The sequence below is a fragment of the Thalia democratica genome, chromosome 1, assembly GCF_965202585.1.
Source record: "Thalia democratica chromosome 1, ktThaDemo2.hap1.1, whole genome shotgun sequence".
NCBI classification, from domain to species: Eukaryota; Metazoa; Chordata; class Thaliacea; order Salpida; family Salpidae; genus Thalia; species Thalia democratica.
In genome coordinates this window covers 75,114,459-75,135,832 of record NC_139165.1, presented here as the reverse complement: position 1 = coordinate 75,135,832, position 21,374 = coordinate 75,114,459, and the positions used below count along the sequence as shown (strand labels likewise).

At 27.6% G+C, this 21,374-nt stretch overlaps 1 protein-coding gene across 1 annotated transcript; it reads left to right on the top strand.

Moving 5' to 3' along the window:
- The first annotated feature begins 3,761 nt into the window (after positions 1-3,761).
- LOC145830474 (inter-alpha-trypsin inhibitor heavy chain H3-like) lies at positions 3,762-20,675 on the top strand. The gene is made up of 31 exons (XM_082938269.1): positions 3,762-3,992; positions 4,287-4,565; positions 4,862-4,970; positions 6,200-6,302; positions 6,758-6,881; positions 7,893-8,064; positions 8,392-8,492; positions 8,852-8,991; positions 9,236-9,372; positions 9,524-9,680; positions 11,038-11,158; positions 11,228-11,408; positions 11,588-11,722; positions 11,853-12,049; positions 12,325-12,471; positions 12,958-13,108; positions 13,726-13,921; positions 14,441-14,482; positions 14,559-14,588; positions 15,013-15,148; positions 15,507-15,646; positions 15,965-16,082; positions 16,627-16,813; positions 17,029-17,241; positions 17,749-17,838; positions 17,936-18,066; positions 18,550-18,859; positions 19,321-19,473; positions 19,768-19,938; positions 20,003-20,163; positions 20,299-20,675. The coding sequence occupies exons 1-31, from the start codon at positions 3,784-3,786 to the stop codon at positions 20,531-20,533; spliced, it is 4,776 nt and encodes a 1,591-aa protein (XP_082794395.1). The 5' UTR covers positions 3,762-3,783; the 3' UTR covers positions 20,534-20,675.
- The last annotated feature ends 699 nt before the right edge of the window (positions 20,676-21,374 follow it).

Here is a 21,374-nt window from a genome sequence, read left to right as displayed (position 1 = left end):
TTCAACTAATCGTACAATAAACTGTACCATTACTACGTCATAATTACCATAAAAAATTCTAAAATCGAAATTTCTGTTTACTATTATAATAAACTACAACTCACTGAAGATCACATGAAATTTTACATTTCAATGTGTGAAACAGCTGGTTGAATTATAGTTTTTATATAATTAAATAAATAAATATTAAGCTCCAATTTGATTTGTCGAGCACTATCGATCAGAACTTTGTATAAAACCTTTAATATATATATATATATATATATATATATATATAAATTATTAATATACTAAAAATGGGTGCACGACAATTCAAATTTGAACATTTCAAATTCTGACAGTTCAAATTCTTTAAAAAAAATTTAATGGGCCACAACTTAAAACGTAGTATATCTTTTAAAAAATAAAAAAATATGTGTGTTGGTCTTATTAATATCTACAAGCCATTTATTTCTTTTTGTAAAATTTTATTTTTATTTTTTCGATATGGCTAAAATAATTTTTAAATTATACTTATTTTTATTGTTTTTTAATATCTTAAGAAATATTTAATGTTTTGCTTAGAGAAAAAATGGCTTGTAAATATTAATGAGACCAACATACTTAGTTTTATAGAATTGATTTTTAAATTTTTAAATTTAGATTTTTTTTAGGAATTGATTTGGCGGAATTTAAAGTGTCCGAATTTGAATTGTCATGTAAACATTAAAAATTTTACTATGTATTTTATAGGTGCTTAAATTGAAAAAAAAGTCAGTCAAAAATAGCGTAAACTAATAAATTCTGTACTGATATAGTTTTATCTTTTAAGCTAATTTCAACTTTTTACAATTGTATGTATTTTGTAAGTCTGTTGTCATAGTTTTTAGACGAAACTTGTTCTTTAAGAACCTTTTTTTTTAAGTACTTTTTAAGCTTAAAACAATGCTCTTTATAAACTTTTTCATTACTTGTTAAAATTACCTTTTATATAAATAAATACTTTTAAATTAGTGCGGACTGAAAATAAAAAGAGCATTTTAAAATAAACTTCAAAAATTTATTTTATTAAAATAGATGGTTTTTACAGTTTATGGAACATATAAACTAAAACTAAAAAACTGCATAACGTTATTTTGATATTAGAAAAAAAAAGAAGTACTTATATTTAAAAAAAACTAAACTATTTTATTTACTGTTTTCTCATTTCAATTCGGGTGAATATAAGTTTACTGCAAACCTTTATTTGAAAAAGATTATTTTCGTAAAGTTAGTTAGTTTGTTTAAACATAAAGTAATATCGAGTGTTTCTCAAAGGATGGAGATAATTGAGGCACTTAATTATTTTTCGTAATTATCACAGTGAAGTAAAATAAATAATCATAGTTTAGAGCTGACATAAAATTATAAGTTTTAAAAAGCAACAACTGTTTTGTTTATCATTTTAAGTGTTTAGACTTAAAAAATAAATGTATAGATTTATAATTTAAAATATTTGAGAAAAATATGCCTTAATAAGTTTCAATTTAAATTAAGAACATAAGGATCTGTATTTAAATTTTTATATTATACAATAACTGCCATCAGGTGCAATTCCAGATAATTTTAAGCTTGATTTTTACATAAATTTCTATCTAAATTTTTACCGAAAACCTGTTTTAAAAAAGCCTTAAGCAATTATCGTATATACATGAAAACCTAGCTTTCATCAGTATTTTTTTAAACACGTTGAGCTGTAGTAAAGCAAAGTGAAACTTTAACAGTTTAGTTGTATAGATGTCATATAAAATATCGTTTAAAGTTGCAATTGTATTGACAACAGTTTTGTTTATTTTAGAAGGGTTTTCGAAGCAATATTCGTAATATGACTAATTTAAAAATAAAAATAAAGATATTTTATAAAAAAACTATGTAAAATATTTTTTGGTTAACAACAGTTTAGGAAATCTAAAAGTTTTTCTTTTTAGTTAAAAGAAAACTACGCAGTTTTATTTCTCTAAAAACTATTGTAGTTGTACAGTGTTATAAAATGTTTATTGTAATTTATGTCAAGTTTATTTATTCACACCAAGTATGAAAGAAAGTTTATAAAATATTTATTTTCTCTAAAAACAATATTTAGTTTAGTTTTAGTACGTTTTGTATAACTGTTTATTTTTCTAATCAATTTTTACACCATTAATAATTAGAAGAAACTTAAAAAAAGGAAGTATAAATTAAAACGTGTTGTTTAAACATACTTAACTTATTTATGTAAGGGTATAACAAATGTTAACAAATGATAATATGTACTGAAACTTTTAATAATATATACTCTAAGTTTTTTACTACTACATAGTTTTTTTCTAATTTATTTAAAATTGTCCAAACTAAACTTTAAGTTATTTATATATTTTTTTTAATTAAACATTAATACAGCAAGTAAATTTTAAAATTCAAACGTTTGACTAAAGCTAAATACCTGCTGAAATTATTAAATATTACTTGGTAATTGGTATAAAGGTTTTGCTTAGAAGTTTATTTTCATTAACTTATTATATATTAAGTCTACAGTTTTAAGTCAAAAAGAATTAGGTCAATTAGTTGTTTTTGTAAACTGTTTATGTAAACTTCTCAATTTTGAACTGTGCAAACTAATTTTTTTAAAAATCAAAATTTTCAAATGACAAACAAAATCTAACTTAAAATAAATTTTTTATTGAAATTTTTATAGTACAAGAAAAATACTGATTTTTTAAATATTTTAGTTGTTTAACGTAAAACCGCGCAATACAAAACGAACAAGAAAAACAAGTTTCTGGCGGGAATATATGTCAATTGTCTTTACGTGATTAATACAAAATAAAATATTCACGGTACATTTTTTGATACACCCTAGAGCAATCTAGAAAATTAAATAAAATAAATAAAAAAAAAATTTATCATAAAATAGAACAATTTTTATTGTTTTTATCAAAACAATTGATTGCTATTTAAATACTTAAAGTAAAAAGACTTATGAAAGACCAATTATTTGATAGTGGCTATATAAGCAAACTCATTATAAGATAAGAATAAAAAACAGAGTAATACAAAAAAATGTAAAAAATAGTTAATCGACCAGCTTCGATAGTTTATTTTCATGGTATTTAGATTTATTTTGAAGGTTTGAGTTACGTAAGTAGTTTAGAAAGTTTAATTTACAGATTTATAAAAAAAAAGTTTAAATTACGATTAAGAAAGCTAACTCAATTGATATTGTTTATACGTAACAACAATATATTTTTTTTATTTAAATTATAACTGAGTAAATTTTAAAAGTTTAGACTCGAAAATATTACTCTAAGATGAAAATAAAATTTTGTTAACATTTTGTTCTTTCCTTTAACTTAATTAATTTGAAATTTGCAACTTTAATTTCCACTAATGATAAATATTGAATTAGCGTATATATTTTTTTTTAAGTATTTTTACAATTAACCTATATAAAACTTACAGTTTTTTATTAATATCACAATAAACATACCATACATATTAAAGGTTGTATATACCACATTTTAGTTTAATTAAATTAATTTAATTCATGTTCTAAATTTATATTTAATAGCTTTTCATATAAACATATTTGAAATTTTATCATACGTTAAACTCTGTTATAAAGCGCTCTTTCTTTTTATTTTCTTTTACTTTGATTGTCAAGATGTGTTAATTTTTTTTTCTTTATTATTTCAAATAAATTTCAATTTTAACCTTTTTAACTTTGTAACATAAACTAACATTTTAAGCTTACAAACAAAGCAGAAGTCAAATAGATAAAAGCTCAGCATGGCAAGTGTTGTAGCAAAAGTATTTCACATTTTGTTGTTGGCGAACATTGTGCTGAGTGACAACGAATGTGCCCCGTACAGTCAGTTGGTGAGAAGTAATTTGAAGAACATAGCTTGTAAGTATTTGATATCTTTAGATGATTCAATCACAGAAGACAAGTATGCGGATTTGTGCAAGAAATCTGAAACTCAGTTTTTCAAACAAAAGTGATTATTTTAAATTTACTTACCTAATAAAATATGCTCTGTTTAGTTTTCTTGATCAAATAATGGACTTTTCACGAAATAACTTTTTTATTTATTTTATAATGAGGTTTGTTGTTTTTCTGAGCACCAAAATAACAATGCTATGATTAAAACAATAAAACTTGTTTCTGCAAATAGTATATAAAAAGCAGTTCAATAAATTTAACTTTTATTCCTTTAATTGGTTTTATAGTAGACAATGTTTTGTACTTTTTGCTTTTTTTTTCTTATCTAACAAGATTTTATCATTAACAGTTTCGGAGTTTCAAGTTCTGTCAGTCAATTTGTGAAGCTTTCGTTGACCTTGTCTTATTGCGATGCCCCGGTCCAAGGTACTGACGAAAACATACTCAGACAGTCTGTTCAGGAACATGTAAGAAATGAAGAAACGGAAGTTGGTGCACAAAAATTAGGAATGTTGTTGTTGCTCCTCAACAAACTATTAATGAAGCCTGAACTTGGAGTGAAAGACAGATGTTTGACATCAAAAAATAAAAACTCTGTTCTCGCTGCAATGAATGAAGAATTTGAAAAGTTTTATTTTTGCTAAAACAGCTTCCATTTAAACTTGATTGCATAAAACTATAACAAACACGTTTTGTAAAAAAAACTAAGTAAAATTGCTAGTCAACTTATTGTCAAATCTTAGTACAGGTTACAAGTACGTTTGAATAATAAAAAATGTAAATAAAATTTTTCAAAAGTATTTACTTTTTTTTAAATAAAATATACAAATCATGCGAAACCAAAGAACATTTTAAAATATACAAAAAAGTTAAAACAAACACGCAAACATTGATTCTGAATAAAAGCTTTTATTTTTTTTGCAGACTACGAGTAGAAGTAGGAGATACTAAGTTTGAAGATTTTGTTGGACTTCTTTCATCAGATGGTAACAACGATTTTGTTAGTGACAACTACTTCAACGTGCTGTGTCCAGTGAGTGTTTAAAAAGTTTAACTTTGTAGTTACAAAAACTAATTTTCGACTGATAAATTTTTTATTTTTTTAAGGAAGTGACCTTAACTCAAATCTATAATATTTTTTTTTACTTTTTAGTTGATCCTAAAGTTAAGAAAAACAATAATAATTTAATTTCATGTAAACACAGGATTATATTTCAGATAGAATATAATTTACCATATAGTAAAATTTAAAACAATTTAAAGTCAAGATCAAATAATTTAACTTGAAAATAAGAGAAAAAAAACTATAGTCAGTTATAAATTATAATTTTGATTAAATAAGTAATAATGCTAGCACCAAAATACGACTTTAATTAATAAATAAAGTTGATAAATTAAACTTGAATAAGAAAAATTAAAATAACTAAAATAGTGATTATAAAATATTTAAATTGATAAAGTTTACAATAAACCTTAAAATGTTTATTAAGGCTTTAATCTATATTACTAGTTACTAAACGTAATTGTTAAAAGGAAGATATGAAAAAGTAAACTTGTATTTTTTATCTATGAACTTTGATAACCTTTTAGATTAAAATATTTATTAAATGTATCTAAAGTCATTATTTTGCTCAAATGTTTATTAAGCCAAAATTTTAAATTATACTTTATGTTACGTGAAGTCATGCTTAATTATACTCAAGAATGTTGTATTCTACTATAACTTTAAATTTATCAAACTACTTTATGCAAACATCTGTGACGTCAAAAACAAATATAAAACACTTAATTTTTAAGCGTTTTAAAGTTGTATAATTAAAAACAAGGAACAAAATTTAAAATTTTGTATATACTTCAGTAACCACTATTTTCTTTAGTAATCAACCACAACTATATAAAGACTAAACAGACTTTTTTTTTTCCTATTTTAGTATCCGTCACTACTAAACTGTTTTAAGAAGTCATGTAAAAAATTAAAATTTATGTACAACATTAGTAAACAAATGTTTTAAAAGATTTATTAAACCACAATTAGAAAATATTTTACTTCAGATGTTTTATTTCTAGCATATTATTTACTCGTATATTAACTCAATAGTAAAATAAAAAATGAATAAAAACTGTTTCAAACATACATTTAAATCGAACTTTACTACAAGTCTAATACTTTTTATGCAAATTTTTGTAAGGTAGACTTATTGTTACTGTACCCTTTACTATGTTTAAAGATTTAAAAACTTTTAATAACTATTTACATTTTAGGATTCTGAAGTACCGGGCCAACGTAAAAAGCGTGATGTTGAAGAAAAGTTAGTATCTAACAAAGATTACGTTGTTATTCGTAAGCAGCATTTTTCTGTTCAAGGTTTGTTATCTTGAGTATCACGTAGAGTTTAATCAAATAAGTTTCGTGCAAACAGTATTCAATATTTATTGTTTAAATTAATATAACAGTTATCTGTATGACATATAAATTTTTTTTTTCATATTATTTTTTTTAAGTTTTAAGTTTTTTTCATATTATTTTTTTTCAAGTTATAATTTTATTCTAGCAAAAACTATAAAAAGAATTGAAAACTGATTTTCCAAGACTACGTAAGCTTTAAATGATAAAAGTACTCTTATAAAACAGTAGTAAAAGTTGTTTCAAAAAATTTCTAGTATATTTCTTATAAATATCAAATGTTACTATTCTACATTTTAATTAGTAAATAAATAAATCTTTGTTTATTAAGGTTATTTTTTTATCATACCATTCATAAAAAGGTTTTGAGCAAATAGCTGTTATGTTATAAACAAAATTTATCTAACTACTTACAGAAAACCTTACCATGACTTTTAATGTCGATTGCAGCATTACGAAAGTTTCTGTCGAAGCTTCGAAGAAATGCGGTGGCTTGCATTTACTTGCTACTAATGAAACACACGGAAAGCCTTTAACATGGTTTGTACAAAGTTTTAGATTTAAAGTTGCGTTATCATTATGCTTTATTTTGATTAATATATTTTTAATAATTTCCTTTAATTTCGTTAAGCCTTTTTTTAATTGATGTACAGTAGACTACCGCTCAAGTACGCACTTTTTTTTGGTACGCACCCCGCCTTAAGTACGCACTTATCCAGAAAGACAAAAAAAAATAGCAAAAAAAAAACTAATAAAAACGAAAAACTAGGTTTATTCTAAACCGAAACAATTTAGCAAATAACAGAAAAATGGTTTTAAGTAATAAATAAAACTAATTTTAGCTTGACTAGCAATCTATTCAGAATAAAAAAGAATCTTTACTCTACCTCATCATGTCAAAAAGTGTGAGCTGCTTGGTTTTCTTTCTGTGCGAGCCCTGCTCAGATAAGGCTGCTTTGTTTAGCAAACGTTTATATTTTTCATGGGTGCTTTTTAGCTTGTGATAGAGCTTAGGAGCTATACCAAGTGCTGCTTCACTAGAGATTTTATTATCATTGACTGACATTGACTTTCTATATTAAATGTATGTATCAATTATGTAGAAACTTTTTATAAAAAAAATAAACCCTTTAAAAATCTATTAAAAATTTTGTAGATCAAAATTATGTATTAAATGTTATTTAAAATAAAAAGACTTGTTTATTTGGCTTAATTATTTGGTGGCTAGTTGTAAGAAAGAAAAACCAACTAAATTTCATATCATACTATGTCTTCAAAAAATACGCACTACCCATGCTAAGTACGCACTTTTTGGTCGGGTTCAATTTGCGTACTTAAGCGGTAGTCTACTGTATTTTTGATAATTTTGTTTAATTTCGTTATACTTTACTCTCGAACAATACCAACAATTTTCCGGTACAAGTTATTTTACGTTTTAGGTGTTCAATAGAAACACATTTAATTAGTTTGCTTTTTTTAACCAAAGTATGTGTTGTTTAAACTAACTTTCGAGCTGCATAGTATTTATCTTCGATATACATAATTTACCAGGCTTGATGACAAACTAGAACTTAAAATGGCGGTTCATAAGAGATACGGCGAGTGGAAATTGGAATCGTTGAATCCAGTCAAGAAAGGATGTCAGGTAAAAGTTGTGGGCCAGTCAACAATGGGATTTTTCCACACACCGGTTGCACCCAGGAACTACCAGGGTGCATTTAAGGTTAATGTTTCACGTGTAAAACTGTATCAGAGTCGAATATTTTAATCTTTTAGATTTAAACGTAGCTATATTTCAAATATAAACTCAAGTTTTACTACATAACTCAACTATAAAAGTTAGGAGAAAATCTTCATCATTAATCAAATGTTAACTAAGTAAAGTGACAGCAATACTTTGTTGCTCTAATTAGTTATATTAAAAAAGTTATGTTTTATTTTTCTAACACTTTGACACTGTTTTTGATAATTAAAACTATTACATATAGTATATAGTTAGACTGAAAACGTATAATTTTATTAAATTTATCTATAGCGACTTTTTTAACAGGTAATGCACTCAAAACCAACACTTAACACTGAAATGGGTGCGTTGTTAGACTTTTACGGGCTCACTCGTTCAAACACTACGTACGAGGCACAAACTGTCAGGTTTTAGTCTCTAATACAATCAAGTTGTTAGATAATAAGCACACAAAGTAATTTGAAAAATTATAAGATGGTTACTAAAGTCTTAGTTATCAAGCTTTATCTTTGTGAGAACAATCTTGTTTTGTTTTTTATCATTCTAAGGAGTTAGACTAGTTCAAATATAATAAAAAGAATAGCAATTTTGATAACTTTAATTTTTTAATAATACTAGTTGTAACTTAAGTTTAGAAACAAGTTATAAAATGTCAATCAAAAAAAAATACTATTAAATATTGTATTATCTTTTTCTTTGTTATTTTTATTTAGTTAGTATTTGAAATATATATGGTTAAGTAAGTTTACTAAAATATCGATAACAGGTTTTTAAACATATACGGAGATGACATAGCAGATCCAGTTAGTTTGGACGTTCCGGCAGGTGATGAAGGAACTGTTTCCATGAGACTTCCAAAGATCACTTCTTCATTTAGACTGATGGTTGAGGGAGTTAGCAGTAAAGGTTTAACTACAAATTGTTCCAAAGTGCTTGTTTTACTTAATTTATCGTATAAATAGATTCGGCAGATGTTATTAACTTTTAATGTCTAACAAATTAAATATTTTAGTTCTTTATAGTAATAGCAGCATTTAAAAGTACTGGCCACATTGAAAATCGTTTTATTGATAGTTATTTCTTTTTATATTAGAACAGCATTAGTTTTTTATACAAAGAGGACATTTGTTCTAAAATATGGTAATTTTAGGAGTGAAGTTTATGAGAATGGATCCCAGGTTGATGGAAACTTCAAACTTGAAAATAGAGTACGATTCTGATTTACTGAAGGCTACACCTGGCAAGAAAATCAGGATTCCAGTGAATGTTACTAACTACGGAGAAACGGTAAAAACATTATTTAATATTTTCAAACTTTTAGTTTTGAAATGTATTGAAATTAAGTAAAAAAACGTACTTATAGAAGATAAAGTTTATATATAATTTGTACTGAAATTAAAGTTTTTTTTTCTAAAAATAAGTGAATTTTATTTATTAGGACATAATAAAACTTGACTCATGGGATGAGCTTGACTATGCGACAGTGGAACCGTCTCAGAAAAGAATCCTGACAAATCAGACCAAGAAATTTTACCTGGTCCTCAATGCACCTGAAGACGCTGCAGTCGGACTCACTTCGAAAACTGTTGTTATCAGTTAGTGTCGTTCAGTTACGAATTTTTCATAGCTATTGTCAAAATGTATTCACTTAACAAAATTTTACATATTTTTCATTTACTGTAATTTAATTTGTATGTTTTTCATTAAGTAATCATTTTTTATAAAAATTTTATACAAAAACTTTTTCAATTAGCTAAACGAAAGACTCTAGTACAAAAATAGATTAAACTTTGTGTAATTTAACTGTAAATACTTTAGGATATAGTTGTGTTTCAAAGGCTATAAAGAAATTTATATGTTATCTAAAGTTTTATTTGTATTTTGTGGTTAAAATGCTTGTTAAATGTAATTTGGCATTAAGATGCTATGCAGATGAAATGAAACGAGTTTTAATCTTAATAAACAATTTGACAAATATTCTACTTATTTAGTTGTATAATAAGTATTTAGCATTGTGCTTATAGATAACAGTTTTGTACATGAATTTTTTTAACAGCTTTAATACACAGCATATTATGAACCGATAACACACTACGGTTTTTAATTTTAGTGCTAATATAAATTATTTAGATAATGTCTATTTAACTTTTTTTACTAGAATTTTAATACTAGCTAAATTTTTTGTTTGAATGAGAAGTTTTTTTTTTTGTTTACGATTAAGTATAAGTAACTTTTATATAATTTTCAGACTATTAACATAACAAATACAAAACTAATTAGTTTAGTTTTTTTTAAAGAACAAGTTTTACTTAGTAAAAATTTTACTGCAGTTGATAAAAAATTTAAGTCATACTAGAATTATCTTGCATACACAAGTACCTAAACATATCGTAATTAAGATTAACTTAGTAATATTAAAACTGTAGTAAAAATTATAATTTTAAAGTTTAGATACAGTTTAAAAATCCATATAACCATATTAGCTTATTTTTTATAAGATTTGTAACACCTTTAGGCACACAATATGTTAAAAAACAGTTTGTCATTTTTTATAAAACTATTTTAAGTTATATAATACAAAGCATGGTTAAAACCAGTGGTTTCAAGTTAATCAAAACCTGTGCACCCCAAATCGCAGAACAAAAATTCTGTTCATCCCAGTGTGTTTTTCAACAAAAATTTCTAGTGTGAGTTTTGAAATTAGGCTTAAAAACACTTAAGACCTTTTTTATTTTTCTCTCTCCATGAAGAACTCCAAAATACCTAGAATGAGTTTTTATTTAAGAATAGTTTATCATGCATCCAAAAACATATTTTGTGCATTCCAAAGTATATTCCGTGCACACTTTAATAGCCTTTGGCTTAAACAAACGTTTTCATATTGAGGAATAAAGTACGTTTCAATTATAAAAAGAAACTAAAGCATTATGATGTACTAGTAATAAACCAAAGGTCGCCGCAGAAGAAACGCAATGCTTGGTTCACAAAAGACTTACACGACGGCCGTAGTCACTCCCGAACTGAAACTTCTCAACATTCAAGCCGTTCACGTGACTGCGAAAATCAACTCGAGGTTCGTCTTCATTCCATGAACTTTTAAAACCAAGTCGTGTATAAAAATGCTGTTAAATGATAAAAACAGGTTCGCCGAAACCACGGTGAAGACTTGGGTGAAAAACACGGACAGCAGGACGAGGGAGGCGGAGGTCGACCTGCTGATCCCGATCGACGCCTTCGTGATGAAGTTCACCATGGAAGTCGGCGGGAGAGTTATCGAAGGTAAAGTGGAAGAAAAGAAAAAGGCGAAGAAAATATTTGATAAAGTTCGTACCTTTTTTCAAAAGCTTTATTATCTTATTTTTAAAAATAACAATATTGTGAAATTTGTTAATAAATCAAACTAGTTTTATAACTTGAAAACTCGTTGCGACAAAAAACAAAGTTTTTTTTCTAAGGCTTTCTACAATAAAAACATATTCAGTAAAACGATGAGCAATTTTAGGCAAAGCAAAGCAACAAGACGGTGGGAAAAGTTGCTTCCAGACAGAACTCAGCAAGAGATTTCAAACAGAGCATGGTTGCTGCTCCCGGTGAAACCGTTATTTTCACCGTAGTCTATCAAGCATTGTTGTACAGAGTTTGTTTTTTTTTTTTTCGTAATAATACATTATATGTACCAATATTTTTTATATTTACAGCTGATAAGAATTTAAATTAAATGTATAACTTTACATGTACAAAATTTAAGTTTAATTTTATCTCAACAGTACGACTCTGCATACAACTACAAAGTCATGCTGAACCCGAATCAGGCGGTCAACAGTCTCGTCATAGACGTCCACATTGTTGAGGAGTCTCCTCTAGAGTACGTGAAGACTCCAGGTTTCTCAGACGACATGGATTCAATTTACGACCCGAAGTCTGTTGCCGACGAGCCTCCTAAATCTTCTAAAATTACTTTTAGGTTCGATAAGGAGTTCATGTGTTAAACTTTATTCGACTTATGAAAAGATTGTTAGAACTTTAAGACTCATTTCACCTTATAAAGCATGTTTTAAAGTTTTTCTGGTACTAGTTTCATAACTGTTTCATAAAGTTTGTAAAAAACATTTATTTTTTGATAGTTTTTGATTTGATTATATGTTCCAAAAGTACATACAAATTATAAAAATATTAATTTAAAACATTAAATTTATGACTTGTTAACACTTAAGTACCATAAGTGTCATACTTGTACAGCTCTGATAGGAGGTCGTGTCATGTAAGATACACACCTACAGTGGAAGAACAAACTTACGAGAACTCATTCGGGTTGAATGGTGCCTACACAGTGCTTTATGACGTCAAAGAAGTTAATTTGTATGGAACCATGTCTGTCAATAATGGGTAATCAATAGTTATGAATTAACTAATATAAGTATGATAAACACCAACTAGATAAGATTAAGTTAGACATTTTAAATTGTTTGTATAACATATATTTTTGTTGTGATTTTTAGTTTGTATGAGTAGTTGTTAGAAAAATTTATTTTAATAGTTTTAGTTTACTGCTTTTCTCAATAACTGGTTTGAATTTTGCTTAAATATAAAGTATGAAACATTTTGTAATCAAAGTGCTTTGGCTTTACGATTTATCAAATTGTTTACACAATTGTAACTTTGAAAAAAATATAGTTTGAAAAAAATCTTTAAAATGTTTTTAATAATTCTTAAGTATCTACTTAGCTTTTAGTAACTATACTTAGTATACTTAGTACTATACTTACCATTTTAGAAAATTTAGTAAAAAAATGACTTTGTGTAAAACTTTGTTTAGTTTATAAATTCATGAAAACTTCACAATGAAATAGTTTATTTCCTTTCTTCATGCAGTTATTTCACCCACTTTTTCGCTGCACGCACGCTCCAAACTCGATCGAAATCTGTGGTTTACGTCTTGGACAAGTCGGGGTCCATGTGGGGAACGAAAATAGATCAAGCCACAGAGACTCTGATCGAACTCATAAAACTCAATGACGAACGTGTTAGTAATTCAATAGTATAAATACGCATTGAACGCATTTTTGTCAAATGCAAAGTAAATCTAGTGTTGAAAAATTAAACTAAACTAAGTTCCTTTAAAGCGATTATATCAGATGAAAAAAGTGAAGAAAATAGTTTTAGTGTTTAAGAAAATCTATGTGTTACCGTTAGAAAACAACTTACTTAAAATTACTACATATAAATTTTAAAAAACATATTTATTAAATATTTAGTTCTTGTAGACAATTTTATATTTTTATGCTTTTATTCCAAATCTTTTTTTTAAACCATAAAGTTTGTTTATAGTTACTACTAACATAACTATTACACATAATTATACATGCTATTTTTCTGATGTATGTTAGTATTTTGTAGACTTCGTAGATCTGTTCTTAAATCTATTTGAGAGCAGTGAAACGCCGTTAGTCGGAATAAAGTTTTAACACAAAAACATCTGTTGTATTTAGAAAAACTTGGTTCTTCAAAAGTTATCTTTGTTTAAATTGAACACAATAAAACTAAACCGAAACTTGTTTACTTACTCTAAACTATTAACCTTGTGTTTATTTTTAACGCAAATAACTTAGTTTCATACATTATATCTTATTAATTTTGAAGGACTTTTTCAACGTGATTCTGTTTGATTCTGACGTCAACACGTGGCAGGACGATTTGGTTGCGGCAACTGCTAAAAACAAACAAACTGCTGTTGATTTTGTCATGGCAAATGGCTATGCATCCGGTGGAACCAACATAAAGTTGGCATACAGTGAAGCTTTTGACCTATTTCATCCGTACATAGCAAATGAAATAGGTATGATTAGTTATGCAGCTACTTATAGATATTTTTTAAAACTAGCTTACATTGTGAGTAACCGTTAAACTTTCAGAATATAGTTGTATTTTTCAAAGACCTTACTTCAAAGAAAACATATTTTTACCAACATCTGTACAAATACATAAAATACAAGCATAAGGAAAAAATAATTAAAGCAGTTTTCAAACCACATTTTAAATTTTTGACAGAGTAAAGAAATCTTAATTTTTACTAAACATCTTTATTCTTAATTTATGCTAATAATTGATATAAGTGTTCTTGTAATTTTTATATTTTAAAAATAAAGTGATTTATACACTTGTAAAGTTTTTTTAACCGCACTTTAAAATCTCAAAAGACAGCGTTTCAGAATAAAACTTAAAACTTGATAAAATTTAAATTTTAAGAATCATTTTTACAACACACTGACTGGTTGAATATTACTTTTGTTAAAATAAAATAAAAACCTAAATTTATATTATCAATACAGTTATAATATAATATACAACATAACAGACGATGATATACAACCAACTGAAACTGAATTAGCCGACTACCGTGAGTGTAATTGAAACATAGCTTGAATATTATTATATTTAAAAGTATAAAAACTATTTACTAAAAAATTAAACAGGTGCTGACTTTGGTAGAATTCTTAACAAACGTGAGTTTTAATTTAAAAAGATTTTCATAACTGGTGCCCTTTTAAAAAAACTTACCATTCTAGAATAATTTTTTGAAAATTATTTATAAGTTTCAAAAAAGCACGGTTCAAATTCAAAAAATACTAGCTCAAAAAATACCAGCTCTACGAAAGTGATAAAAAAAATAGTTTTTTATATTCAAAAAAACAGTAATATGTTAATTGATTTCGGATTTAGATAAAATTAACTTTTATTAAAACTAGACTAACATACGTTAACAGAAGATTCGTAGTAAAAAAAACTTTAAAAAAAACTTCCACAATGCTTTAAGCTCAATAAAAGTGTCTGATTTCAACAAAAATCTTGAAAAACAGAAATTTAAAATTAAAAAGATTTAAGCTACATCATGCTAGATTTTGCAAGTTTTAATTTTTATAATAATAGAACAAAGACGGAACGTCTACAGCACGGGAGGCGCGGGCGGACCGAAAAAGCTCCGCGTAAATTTCGACTCTGAACTGAGTTTTGTTCCTGAGATTGTCGATTATTACACTGAAGGGGAAACCAGATGGCCAGACACGTTACTATTTTTTAAGAAATTTTGAATTTTTAATTTGAAAATTTTAATATTTTAAATTACTCGTAAACATTTATTACAGCGTATTAACATGAAAATAAAATTAATACTGTTTCTGATTCAAACTGTACAAAAGACTTTAAGTTTCGTATAGTGTTCATCTTACGATGATGAAAAGTTTATAATTTTGTTTAAAGGAATCTATTTTGCTTTTAAGTCACTGAAAAACTTGGTTCTTAATTTACTATGAATAACCCCTATTGTTTGAAGTTGTATCAAAAGTTTGAAGTTTAATTTTGCATTTCTTAACCAAAAATAACAAAAACAAAAGTTTGTTTCTTTACCTTACTACTTACAAAAGGTTCGACACTGAGTTGTCACACATAGATGAAAGCGGATTTTATGCAACGATCACCAGAACCGACAACAATAACCGCTCCGATGGCTGGGGTCAAAATCCCACACTTTACTTCAGAATAAAAAAGCCAGGCAACGAAACATGTACGAAAACTTTTTTATTTGTACTTTGAATCTTATTAGAACATTTGTCATTTTAGATAATGAATATGTTTCTGTTTTTTTTTTTTTGCTAGAAGTACCTCTAACTGTACTTTAAAAAATGAATGATTAAACCATTAGCTTATTACTGCAGCTTTGATTTCTTTTTTAAAGATAATAATATGACAACTAGTCATCTAATAAACTTAAAACGACTTTTTAAAGTTGTATGCACAACCATAAATCTATAGAAATTTTTATATGTAGGAACAAAAGTCTTTAAGATTAACAAACATATAACATTTGCACTTTTTTGTTTAGTTGAGTCATATGTCGAAGACGTTTTAAAAGGCAAAAAAGAAAGAATAGACAGACTAAAGCAAAAAAGAGCGAAACTTTCAGAACATTGGAAAATGATTTGTTTCCTAACTGATGGAGAGTAAGTAATTCTAATATCTTATTTTTTTGACTGATTTTGGCCAAAGAGATATAAAATTATTAAAAATATTGTATTAGATAAATTTTATTGTTACTCAAGTTTTTACATAACAGTATTATATATTTAAAGTATAATCTTATGTACCATATTTTCAAATCTATCATAAGTTACGCACCAACGTAACTGTAATAATTTCCAAGCCTTTTATCATAGTTACATCGCTTTCTACCAAAAACTGAAATAAAGAGCACAAAATAAAACTTTTCAACCTGGTATGATAAGATTTACATCTACAACTCACACGGACATTTTGTTTGAAAAATTAAACTTTTAAGCTTTGCAGAGAAAAAGTACTACTAGGAAGTTTTAGAGTAAAACAACTTTTATTTTGACAACTTAAGTTACATGGCTTATATAAAGAGTATCAAGACTAAAACACTTTTGAGTCGCATATGAAAGTTTAACGTTCCCAATCAAGCTTATCGACACTCAACTGTGTTTCAAAACTGTTCAACGTGACCACTTGACCAAACTCGTCCCGCAGGCACACTTCGGATTGGACGACAAACGACGAGATAGCCAGGCAGGTGAGGGAGAGGAACCAGGGAAGGGTGCTCGTCCACAACGTGGCGTTCGGAGCAGGCGCCGATTACCAGTTCATGCAGCAGATATCGGCGGAAAACGAGGGCATAGACAGGCGGATATTCGAAAATCTCGATGCTGCTGCCTCTGTGAGTTTGTGTTGGTGATAAAGTAATTTAGCTAAAATATGCATGCGTTAATTTAAACAATCTTTATTCGGAGTTTCAAACTTTCCGATAGATATATTTTTCAAAAAAAATAATCTTAAAACCTTTTAAAGGCGTACAAAATAATAAATTACAAATAGTTCAAAAAACATAAACTTTTGACTATCTGCCAAGCTTCACCTTCTCTTTTGCTCTAGATTAAGGACTTTTTCTACGAAGTGACGAACGTCATGATGACCAACGTGAATGTTGAGTATGACAAATCGAAAGTATCCGAGCTGAGCGCCGTTGAGTTCCCGTACATCAGCAAGGGCAGGGAAATGATCATCAGCGGAAAGTTGAGCGAGTTTTCAATCGACATCGATCAACAGAGCGCTGCCATGGATCCGAAGTACAACATAAAAGGAAAGGTAGCGTCTTTATGATTTTTATTCAAAATATGTACAAGCTGGGATAGCTTAAATTATTAAACATCAAAGTACGTTTAGTGCTTTTTTTAATAATTAGTACAAATTAAACTTCTTTTTCGTTGCAATTGAAAACTAATCACGTTTATCTACTTTATAAAACGTAGTATTTAGAATTTAATGTTATGCTCATGTAAACAATAATACTAAATAAATTGTTCGAAAGACTTTTTGATCGAAAAGGAATTAAATAGTAATCTTTTTTGATTAATTAAGTTACAAAACGTACTAAATTTTTTTTAGAATAGCCAGGAAGTAGTATTTTGTAAAATATACGCAGTTATAATTTTTATGGCTGTAATATCTTTAATTTTTATCTATTTGAAACCGCTTAGTTATTATTTTATTAGTATTTTTTAAATTCTAGTATATCTTCTCGACAACACAACATTGAAATAAAAAACTCAACTAAAAGCAAACTTTAAAGTTTAAAAAAAATTATACTTTTAGCTTTCTGGAAGAGGACATAATGACCAAGTGATAATTGATTTCGAAATAAATCCGTACAAAACTAGCAGAATATCTGAATCCCAGCAAAAGGTTAATTGATTTTAAAAATAAATTAGTTTAAACAAATTAGTACACTTTTTTACTAACTATTTGCCTTTACATAAAATTTAAACGCATACTAATATAGATAGAGCAGTTTTCTGAGCGAATTTGGGCTTTTATGAAAATAAAGAAGTTGTTAGCAGACTTAAAAGCCATGACTGACGATTCAGCAGAAAAAAATGAAACTACGGCTGAGGCCTTGGAACTTTCTCTAAAGTAAGACATTTATTTAAAATTCAAAAAATTTAATTAAAATTTTAAAGTTTGTTCTATGCTATGTTTTTAAAAATATTCGGGGTTTTCTTGTCAAATAATTATTACTACGTTATAAAATCAACGATTGAAATTATCTACTCTCTAAATCAGTGTTTCTGAAAAGAGATATTCGCTGTAGTGAGCATATAAATGTTGATCAGTAATGAAAATATTTAACCAATTTTCTTTTTAAAATCACTGTTCAGGCAGTTTTTAATCGTTTCTAAAACACTTTGTTGTAACATATACAATATAAAACATAAAACAATCTGGAAACTAAAGTGTACTTAACTATCTAATGTTTTCATAAGATGTTTTTAGTGAGTTGCTGTGGCACAGTTTTAAAGCATTTTTTGAAACCATTGCTATTAGTTTGTTTGTATTTTTATACTTTGTTTTCAATTTTTTAGATAAAAAATGATTAAATGTCGCACTTTTCAACAGGTACAACTTTGTCACCCCGCTCACTTCCATCGTGGTTTTGAAAGACGAGGACCGAGAGGAGATCGAGCAGAAGCTGAAGGAGGACGAGGAGAAAGAAAAACTGGCGAAACTGACCACCACCACCGTCGCTCCGGCCCGAACCGCCACGACCACGCGGCCCCCGGTCACCAATAAGCCGTTCACCCGAGTGCCGACCGGTAACCAGTACGTCAACCCGAACTACGGCGGGGTTTTCAGGGACCCGCACGTGGTACTTCCCCTGAAACGGGGAGTGAACTTGTGTTTCAACTGGAACGGGGAAGACAAGGAAGTTTGTTGTTTAACTGCTTGAATGTTTTTCCGTTTAATTTGTAATTTTGTGAGATCTTTTTAGAATTAAACATTAAATTAAAACCAAACAGTTAATACATCACCAGAAAAATTAAACGCATTGGGTGTTAAAATGTATTTTAGTTAGGCAAACTGTTAAATCAAAATGGAAAGTAGAGCTCCATCATACTTAGTACTTATAACTTTTGCAGTAGAATTTTTTTTTTCAATATGCATAAATTTAGCTAAAGTATCTTTAAATTATTTATAATGCAAAGATAATTGTTTATATGAAGTAGTCGCTACCGTTATTGAATAAAATATTTAACATTTTTATAAATAAAAACTTATTTTTTATCATAACTTATTTTTTATCATAACTTATTTTTTATCATAACTTTTAAAGAATAAATATTCTTCAATTTTTTTTTATAAAAATGCTTATTCTGGCGCCTTTTTCAGATTACAAACCTAATTTTCCATCCGAAGAGCGGAATGGTTGTAAATGCAAACATGACTGCAGCTCCAATTGCGATCAACAGTAAAACTGGAAAGGAACGAGTTTACATTTACAGCGTCGCTTTTGTGGTTCCGCAAGCCAAAGCGAATGTGATCGTGAGTGATAAATTATTCTTAGCATATCAGACTCTCAGAGTAAACTTTTGTTTGTGTCGGTAATCTTTTCATAAAACATTTAGGTTCAGTGAACACATACAAACAAACCAAAAGTTCTCAATAAAAATATGGTCTAGAACCTGAAAACCTCTTAGTTCTTGAGCAGTGTATTACAATATTTAAGTACACTTGTTCAGAAAAAAAATTCATCACTAAAACATTTTTGATTTATAAAACCAATTAATGCGTTTTTGTTGAACATGTTTTAAATTATAAAATGTATTTTTTGCTTAGGTGACTCCGTATTCAATTACAGTTGACTACTTACGATCAACTACTTTTACATATCCGGTCAACTCCACGGTTGCGGTCATTCGTGCCGGTTTGGAAATAAAGGTTTACGACGTCGTATCGCATGGGTCAATCAGCAAGGTTCAGTTGAAATTCGGCCGAATCGAATTCAAGGTTTATTTGCAATGGAAAACCAACTGAGTACCAAAAACTTTATCGAATAATTCTTTTGTTTCAGTTGATGCTTTACACCAAAACCACCGTCCCGCACGTTGACTTGGCGTTCGAAGATCTGAATCACGTGGAAGGCAAGTTTTATGGCCTCGTCGGGCAGTTTTACGGACGGGGACTTACCTTGTCGGAAAGTGGTGACGGGGAAAGTGCGATAATGAGAATTGGGTTTTTTATTTGTTGTTTACAATTGGAAAGATACTTTTGCATGAAAAGCATTGTATGAATCTAGTAAAAAAGAAAAACATGTTAAATAGCAAACGTTTTTAAGACTTGGTTGATTAAGTTTTTTTAAATCTTTAGGAAAGAAATGGCGGGCGTTAAACGTCACAATATGAAAACAAACCCGATAACCAATGAAGAGCAGCCATGCTGGTTTGCTGCCAATAGCGGGTTCGGTTTGAGAAAGCACTCTACTTTTGTAGTGAACTCAATGACGACTAAACCTCATTACAATGAAGAGAAAAAGACACTGTCGAAAGAGAGCGATGAAAAAGCGAAGATCACTGTCCTCGAAGCACTTTTCAACAAAGTTTAAACAAGACTATTATTTTCAAAAGTTTTATTTTTAGAATTTAAAGTACTGGTAAGCTTGTAACAACTGTTAAGGTCAAAGTAGTTTTCTTTTTAGATATCTTATTTAACAACATTATTTAAAATTAAGTTTTGCATCTGTTTTCACTGCTTTTTTTTGATATAAAATTTTATGTAGATGTATACTAAAACGCAAAATAATTTATATAAAAGAAATAAACTATTAATATAATAATAATAAATGTTGTATATGTTATACTAATTCATGAAGTTAAATTTAGATAAAACCAATTGACATCGTTCATATCAAGCAGTCAAAAATTAATGAGTTTTGTTATAAAAACTGATCTAAACCTTAGTTAGAGTTTTTAAAAGAATCTTGTAATTTTTGCTTTTATATTTCAGAAGTTAGTCAATGCTATAAAATATATGTTTTGATCTTTTTAACCGGTAAATATGCAAAATAATACTTATAGTTATATGTTAAATATCCTTTTTGTAATGTTAAATAAACGTAATATAAATAGTTTTTTTATTAATTTATATTAATGTATTATTAAAACCAACAAAAACGGTTTCAAAGTGTTTAGAAGAAAAAATACTAAAAGTCCAACTAAATATGATTTTTTTTCTAAACTTTGGAAAAAAATGAACACTAACTGTTTAGTTTTAGGATTGATAATTATTATTTATTTATTATTATTACCGTATCGATACTAAGAATGGGTCAAAACTTTCAGCGGTATTAGTTTGACTATTCTTGTTATAGTAGTACTAACTTAGAACACTAAAAAACCTGTAACAAAAGCTAAAAACTACAACGAAAAAGTTTTTATGCCAAATAA

What these genes read in the sequence shown, in the direction of transcription:
- LOC145830474 (XM_082938269.1), top strand. Translation starts at nt 3,784, where the DNA reads ATGGCAAGTGTTGTAGCAAAAGTATTTCACATTTTGTTGTTGGCGAAC. An exon ending in CACGGAAAGCCTTTAACATG is followed by an intron (nt 6,882 to 7,892) that starts GTTTGTACAAAG and finishes ATAATTTACCAG; the next exon opens with GCTTGATGACAAACTAGAAC. An exon ending in GCCTTGGAACTTTCTCTAAA is followed by an intron (nt 18,067 to 18,549) that starts GTAAGACATTTA and finishes ACTTTTCAACAG; the next exon opens with GTACAACTTTGTCACCCCGC.